At 34.9% G+C, this 8,549-nt stretch overlaps 1 protein-coding gene across 1 annotated transcript in view; it reads left to right on the top strand.

Annotated features, from left to right (window-relative positions):
• Window positions 1–8,340, top strand: part of LOC127986182 (probable E3 ubiquitin-protein ligase HERC1) — a 55,061-nt gene extending 46,721 nt beyond the window's left edge. Inside the window, exons 57-67 of the mRNA XM_052588435.1 lie at window positions 1,731–1,845; window positions 2,061–2,192; window positions 2,276–2,377; window positions 2,471–2,644; window positions 3,024–3,329; window positions 4,423–4,488; window positions 4,901–5,026; window positions 5,109–5,247; window positions 7,638–7,819; window positions 7,944–8,099; window positions 8,195–8,340. Coding sequence (XP_052444395.1) covers window positions 1,731–1,845; window positions 2,061–2,192; window positions 2,276–2,377; window positions 2,471–2,644; window positions 3,024–3,329; window positions 4,423–4,488; window positions 4,901–5,026; window positions 5,109–5,247; window positions 7,638–7,819; window positions 7,944–8,099; window positions 8,195–8,332 — 1,636 coding nt within the window. The 3' untranslated portion in view covers window positions 8,333–8,340. The remainder of the gene's footprint in view (window positions 1–1,730; window positions 1,846–2,060; window positions 2,193–2,275; window positions 2,378–2,470; window positions 2,645–3,023; window positions 3,330–4,422; window positions 4,489–4,900; window positions 5,027–5,108; window positions 5,248–7,637; window positions 7,820–7,943; window positions 8,100–8,194) is intronic.
• Window positions 8,341–8,549: the final 209 nt, after the last annotated feature.

Raw genomic sequence — 8,549 nt, forward strand, 5'->3', positions numbered from 1 at the left:
ATTTCAGGAAGCAAAATATGCGGAGGTAGCATGATTTCATAATAATAATAATTTTTGTTGCAAAAAAGTCACATATATCTTAGCAGAAAGTTGAGAAATGTTGCGTTTACTTCAAACAAGTAAATCGCCATTATTTCCCAATGGGAAACTTATGAAGTGACGTAATTGCGCGACGTGAACATCATCTGTGAAGCCCGCGGTGAAACCAGCGTGAAGGACGCAAATCATTCTCATCTGCCAACAAAAATAAGCGCAAAAGACCGTGCGAAGCAGTTACCCGGTGTGTTACATGACAGTGGGGGCACATTATTTTGAAAGAGGGATGAGGATGAGGATGGCGAATGATAGGCCAGTGTTAAAGGCTACGCAGTTAACTTTCATTTTCACAGTGGACTGTTGTAGTTTCATTCAGAAGTTGATGCACCTCTATAGTTGTAAGATTGTACTTTTTTGTTACAGAATAGTACCAAAACCTTACAGTTGTAATATCAGTAGTATGTAAAATAATTTACGTAGCAGTAAGATTGCACTTTGCAATTCCTGTAAAACAGCATTTGTATATTTGTGTGTATATTTTATTTGTATTCATTTTTACAGAAGTAGTTGATTATTCCTTTTGTAAAGCTGGAGAACTTGTTTGACTCAATGTTTTGTAAGTTTGAGCCATGTGTTAATTAAGGTCTGAAATAAAACAGAATGAGAACTTAAATATTCTGTGATTTAGTATGCTTGCTTATCATAGGAAGTCATAAGAAATGACTCATTACAGTAAGGTAATAGCCTAGTTAGAACAGAGTGTTGGGGGTCACCTTTTTTTCTCTTTTTCATCAAACCGCAGTTTTTGCAAGTGCCCACAATTTCATCGCATAAGATTGCAAAAATATCCCGCATATTCCATCGCATTTTTTAAGAAACCTGCCGCAAAATCAAGCATTTTTGCCCGCAACAATCATAAAAATAATCCGTGTTTTTCTGGAGGGACTGTTTGTTGTGTGTTTTTGTTGTTTTTAAATGTTTGTATAGTTTTAATTATTATATTTTTTTAATTATTTTTTCCCTATTTTAATTATTTATTATAAGTTGATATCAATAAAATTAGAAATGTTGCATTGGAATTTTTAATATTATATTTCATTAAGGAATTTTATTAATTTTTTTGCCAGGTATAATAATCCAGATAGCAACATATTTTCTTTCAATACTAAAACAGAGTGTAACCAAATATAAAAAAAAAAAAAAAAAAAATATATATATATATATATATATATATATATATATATATATATATATATATATATATATAGACAACTCAAAACAATACAATTTAATAATGTAGTAAAATACACAGGTAAATTGTTCATAATAAAACCTGTGACATTCATTTAGATAATAGATAGAACAGAAGTAAAACCTAAAAGTCATAAAGAGGGTGGAAAATAGATGAAAATTTGTCAAATTAAATGACGACTTTGGGGGAAGAAACATTAACATTATAAGTGTGAATCAAGTGGTCCTAAAATGTTACAAAAGTGTATAATATGGCACTATTAATATTTTTCACACCATTAACGTGAAGAACGGGTACAAGATATCTCAGAGGAGAGCTTTAAATGAGTCCTTCATGAAGTATTTTTAGGATATGTAGACATTTATCTGTTATGTTGGTATTCAAGGATGCACAGGTGTGCAATCCATCATCTAAATATAAAAATTTTCCTTTATTTCTTCAGTGGATGTCAAAATGGCCTCCTGTATGTGTGGACTCTTCCTCAAGGGGGCACTAATGTCTCAGCGCCCAATTTCCTCACCCCTTCTACCAGCCAAGACAAGAGCAATGCCATCAAGGTCAGATTGATTTATGATTCGTTTTGCTTTTTTGGGGAGATAATTTACTTGGATAATAACTTAAGTCTTCTTATTTATTGCCTGTTTAACTTTACTTTTAATTCACTTTATTACTGTTAGATTACTTGTCACTAAATGTATTTTTTGGACTTTGTAAGAACAATTTAAGGAAGCTGTGTGTGTGTGTGTGTGTGTGTGTGTGTTTTGTGTTTCAGCGGGGCAATGCTAAATGTGTGTTCCGCCTGAGTGGGCACATTACGGCGGTAAAGACCCTGTCCTTTTGTCCCAGTGGACTTGCACTGGTGTCTGGAGGAATCGGAGGGGTGCTCAACATCTGGTCTCTCAGGGTGAGTCAAATGCTTCTTATAGGTATTTCTTTTATTAGCTTTAAAAAGCTCCTGTTTTTAATTGTGACTCCCCTGTGTTCTAGGATGGTTCAGTCCTGCAGACTGTGGTTACAGGAATGGGCTCTGTGGTTTGTACCACCTGGATCCCACACATAGGGGTGACCGCTTGTTCTGGTAGATCAAAGGTACTGAGCACTTTCTGAAAAAGTGTTTAGTTCAGTTAACGATTAATAAAAAAAATGTGTAAGAAATGTTTAATTCTGTTTCTCCTACCTCAGGATGTTTTGCTTATTCGCTGTACCCCAGACTGGATCTCTCAGAATCACGTTCTGGCCTCCTGCCGTTCCGTTCTACGCAGTCAGGGCATTCTGGGATTGAATCGTGCCCCCTGCATGGCCGTCTTTCTTGAGCGCCTTCCCACATTGCTTCAGGAGCAGTACAGCTATGAGAAGGTACATACAGTTTCTCATCAAAACTGAAAACTCAAACTACATGTAATGAGATATATTTTGCTGTCTTTGCGTTGTGGACGATAACTGCTAAATATTTTGTTTAAATCTAGACTATATAAAAAAAAATGGCCTTAAAGGGGGAAGTTTTGCTATAATCTTTTACCATCCCTTCAAGTTAGCAATCTAAATAACAAAATCGGCAAAAATACTTCAATTGCTGTGTTTACTGTATCTTTGAACAAATAAATGCAGTCTTGGAGAGCTTTTTTTAAATGACAAACCTCAATTATTCCATAATAATTTCTATAGAAATGGTATTGTCAATACATTATAGATATTATATAACAATATATCCTTTCATGTGTGTGTTGTTCCTCAGAGTCATGTGATGGCAGGCGATCAGTTGACCCACAGTGCCTTTCTTCAGAGTCTGGCCGCTCTGGCCGTGGGTCTCTTCTTGGATCAGTTACTGTGCCATCAGCCCAGGCCGCCTCACCACAGCGGGACAGAGCTGGATCAGGACGGGGCCCCTGGATCCTTCTGCCCCTCAGAGTGGAACTGGCTTTCCATCTATTCAACCACAGTGAAGAGCGCAGAGGCGTTTGCTCGTGGCACCGCCTTCCCAGAATCCTTCATTGCACCTGAATTCCACCATTCTGGATCCACGGAGTTGACCAAACCATTGGTAGGATGCAAAGGAATGAATCCATCTGAAATGCTTTTTATTTTTCAAAATCGGCGTATAATTTTAGGAAGGTTTCTTTACACAAAAAAAAATAAAATCTATTTATTCGAGACCTGTTTTGACAATCGTTTTGACACTTTATATTAGAATATTAAATGAGGTGTTTTTGCTGATTTACTTTTAAGAAAATAAAAAATACATAACGAGTAGAGGTGCTCCGATCACGATCGGCCGATCGTTATGCGTATCTCGTCAGTAAAGCCGGTTTTCTAATCAGCGGTTAATTCCATCAGGTGCGTGATTTCACATAGAGCAGCTGTTACTACACAGAGCCGTTGTTAATAGAGAAGATGCGCAAATCACGTTAATTTTCAGGGTTTATTGGCCCATCATCTCAGTTAACAACGGCTCTGTGTAGTAACAGCTGCTCTATGTGAAATCACGCACCTGATGGAATTAACCGCTGATTAGAAAACCGGCTTTACTGATGAGATGCGCATTAACGATCGGCCGATCGTGATCGGAGCACCCCTAATAACGAGGATTAAAATGAGAAAAAGTCAAATAATCAAATATTACAGACTGAGTAAGCATAAAAGGATGTAAACGATGAAAAAATTCCAACACGAGTGCAATCAGTATGGATAAAATGCAGAAAAGTATAGCACTAATATAATTGTTATTTTATAGTTTTTCCTTGAATCTTTTTATATTTTTCCAGATTTCCATGTAATTTTTGGAAAACATGTTGTATTATGATTCATCACAGGTAATATTATAGTAAAGTAAAACTAAAACGAAATTGAAAACAATTTAAAATGTTAACTAAAATATATTTAACAACCTATTTCAGCTAGTCACTAAGGCATCATTTTTCAGTTTAGTTTAAGTTGATGTACTAAAATAACAAAATTACTAAAACTTTAACTAAAATTTAAACGAAAATATACAAATAAAAAGGAATATTCAAAATATTAATAAAATCTCACTGACAGCAGAATTCCTTAGCTGAGCTCAGAAAATCCTGTTTTCTACAATATGGCCCTTAAAGGTTACTTTGATTTATGCAAAGGGTCTTTTGTTCTCCTTCCAGGACAACAGTAAATGGACCTTCATGATGGATGAACAGCTCATGTCCTGGGCGACCAGCAGACCTGAAGTAAGTCTGTGTGTTCCTGAACGTGTGTGAGGTTTAGCAGATATGTGGAAGTGTTTGTTAGGACATCCGGATCTTCCTTCATCTCCCTCATTCATCTCTGTCAGTGTAGCCCCTGTGTTCAGCATTGTTCTCTCAGGCAGATTTTTATCACTCGTCACGTGTTTTTATTCATTCAGCTTTTATAAATTACCCCACACCAGCCCTACCAGCCAGCGCCACACAAAACCTGTCTCTACTTTACATAAAACTCATTTCCTTATTATGCCTATTTTATTTTTACAGCTTGCTAAATTGGCTTGAGATTGCATTAAAAGAATAATGTTTTTGTAATGTGTATAAAGGAAATATTATTGTATTTGTGCGTTACACATCTTTTTTGAATCTAATAAAGTCATGTTTGTGGTTTTGACAGGACTGGCAGCAGGGTGGTAAAAGTGAGGTGTATTTGTGGGGTAATGGACGTCACGGGCAGCTGGCGGATGCTGGGACCAGCGCGTCTGTGCCCACACTCGCTCCCTCTCTCTCGCAGACTCAACAGGTAGATTATCAACACAAAACACATGCAAAGCTACCACAAAAAATTGTTATCTACATTTATCTCCGCTGTGTGTTTCTCTCAGGTTGTGTGTGGTCAGAACTGCACGTTCCTGGTTCAGGCTAATGGTACGGTTCTGGCAGTAGGGGAGGGCAGTTACGGTCGACTCGGACAGGGTAACTCAGACGACCTCTACACCCCAACCATCATCTCAGCTTTACAAGGTAATGTAACCACAACAAACTTATTTTCAAGCCAATGCCTGTAATATGTGTAGAACACAGTAGTTAAATATCAATCATTTTAGAGCCTTTTAAAGTGAACAATAACTGTGGCTGTCAATTTATTTATTTTTTTCTTTTTTGTATTAATAAAATAAAAATAACTTCACAAAAACCAACATAAATAACAATAATAATAACAGCAAAAATATAATAATTATGGCATTATTAATAATAACAACGTATTAATTTATTTTTAATAACATATTGTAACTATAAAATAATAATAATAATATTCGTTGAATTTTAACACATTGTATTGAACTTGTGCTGGTACTTTTTTATTTTTATTTGTTTTTTATTTATTATTATTTGTTATATATTGGAAATAAGATTAAGGGTTTTTTATGTATTGAAAATAAGATTAAGATGATGCTTATTATTATTATTATTATTGTTATTTTTATTATTATTATTATTATTATTATTTTATTCATTAATTTTATTATTTAATAACCTCTTTCTTTTTCTAATACTATAATTATAACTATAATTATATAATTAAATAATATATGTAATAGTTTAGTTAACCCTCTGGAGTCGATTAACGCGTATACGCGTTATGAGGCATTTTCTCTTGATAACCAGAAACAAACTTAAATTACACTTTAAGTTTTAATCTTACAGAGATGAGCTATACATCAATCGAATCTGTAAAGGGTCTACTTTTTTGTATACAGACAAAATAACAACAAAACTCTGTGCACTTATAAAATAAAGATAACAAACAAAGTGTGCTGTCTGCAGCCTTGGTCTGCGCTGATCTTCATTTAGACACGCATCATTAAAATGAAACTGTAACTCCGTGAATACTCAACGAAGAGACATTAGAGACTATAGAAAGTTGACTTGTTTACTTTTAAACGGAACAAGTCCCGCCCGAAAACAAATATTCTGTGTTACAGTAATCCATACGAAAACAACACGATGTCCGTTTTTCACGTCTTCCTTCATTATCTTCTAATGTGACCACGCCCCCGCACTGAACGCTCTATTCAGATTATAATGTTTCACTGAAGCGCGTGGCTTGAATACGCCCATAACAGAAGACAATGCAGCCAGACTGTTCTTCAAGTTCTTTTATTTTACTGTTTGCTTCGCGATGAGAGGAATAAGACATAATTCACCCCAAAAAGATGTGATGTGGTTGAGAATTTTAGTTTTGGACTTCCTCAGAAAAAGAATGAAGTGCTTTATTCAGCTGAGATCATAAACATGAGTAAGTCTCGAATTATTTATTTATATACTTGTACTAGTTTTCACATAACGTGTAAACATTTTACTAGTTAGACTTTTTCCAAACTATAATTCCTGACTAAATGCATAATCAAGTGAAACATTATGAAGTTTCAATAACAATATACAATACTATACAATTCAAAAGCTTGATGTAAATAATATAAATGTAACAAATATATGTAACTGTAACAAATGTAACAAACAATGCTGTTCTTTCAATTTATCCCCCCAAAAAACTGAGAAAAAATTCTCAGCTATTTTCAACATAAATAATAATAATGATAATAATAATAATGATAACAATAAATGTTTTTATTTTTTTTATTTTTTCAGAAAATCAGATTGTGTGAATAGAGTAATGATGTAATGATGCAAAAAAATCCGCTTCGAAAGTCAGCTTTGATTGTTCCTAATAAGCGGTTTATCTCGCAAGTGAATATTAAATTACGATGTGGGATAATTCAATATTCTAAATAAACTACAAACATAAAATTATATACATTTATTTTGTCCTCACATTCTTTCTCGTAACTCCTCCCTCTCAGTGACACAAGCTGACTGAAAGACTCATTATGCAGCTCATTATGCGGGTCTTTGATAGTTGACACCTACTCATATATAACTTTTACAAACAAAAAGTATCTTAGAAAATTTAAATCAATATATTGTTTTCTGTGAGTGAGTAAACAAGATGATTTTCACATCATTTAGAAAGAAAAATTCTAGGCTAGAAGCTCCAGTTCTCAAAACTCCCAGGAACCATTGTTCTGTATGTGTTTTATTGCCTTATTCAAGTGATTTAACATTTTTAGTTTTTCTCTAACCATGCATAATATTTTTTTTTCTCAAAAACACAATCATGTACATACATGCTGCTCACATATTATTATAGCCCAGTTTGTGCTGATTACAGTGGGATTAGACTTTAGACCTCAGAGGGTAAATACATTATAATAATAAAAATGACCTATAAAAAATATTATTATTTTATTTTTTTTATAAACTTAATTATATATTTTAATCTTAACTTGAACTCTATATAAAATGCAGGAAACATATAAAGCCTCTATTCATGTAATTTTTTCCCCTAATAGGCTATGTAGTGACTCAGCTGGTGACATCATATGGGTCTGATGGCCACTCATTGGCTCTCACTGAGACCGGAGAGGTGTTCAGCTGGGGTGATGGGGATTATGGGAAACTCGGCCACGGGAACAGTGAAAGGCAAAGGCGACCTAAACAGATCGAGGCTCTGCAGGGAGAGGAAGTGGTGCAGGTAAAGAAAATTACAGTCCAAGTTCATCACCAAAACCATCACATGATCAGTTTTCACAATTCAGATTCAGTTTTCTGATTCTGACGTGATCAGATTTCGTTTGAACATCATTTCCCTCTTTCAGTTGGCGTGTGGGTTCAAACACTCAGCTGTCATCACAGCAGACGGAAAACTCTTCACCTTTGGCAGTGGAGATTCTGGACGCTTGGGTCAGAGGTCAACTTCAAACAAGATGGTCCCAGAGAGAGTGACAGCACTGGATGGGTACCACATTGGACAGGTGTTTCTTCATTGTTTGGACTTTCATTCTAATGTGCGTAAATGACCTTTGACCAGTGCGTGATGAGTGAAGATGAACTTTTCTGTCATGTTTAGGTGTCATGTGGCATCAATCATACTTTGGTCCTGTCATCAGACGGCCTGAGTGTGTGGGCTTTCGGAGACGGTGATTATGGTAAACTGGGTATTGGACCATGTACAGTGAAATGCTACCCACAGGTACAGTCTTACTGATCGATTAGGTACATTTTCATTAAAAGTCTCCAAGGCTGCAATTATTTGACCAAAATTACAGTAAAAACAAGACGTAAAATATTATTAAAATGTAAAATAATTTTTCTATTTCAATAAATATTTGTGATGCAAAGATGAATTTTCAGCATCATTACTCCAGTCAGCACTGTCACATGACTCTTCAGAAATCGTGCTGATTTGGTGCGCAAGAAACATT

Source organism: Carassius gibelio, chromosome B21 (genome assembly GCF_023724105.1).
Source record: "Carassius gibelio isolate Cgi1373 ecotype wild population from Czech Republic chromosome B21, carGib1.2-hapl.c, whole genome shotgun sequence".
Taxonomy (NCBI): Eukaryota; Metazoa; Chordata; class Actinopteri; order Cypriniformes; family Cyprinidae; genus Carassius; species Carassius gibelio.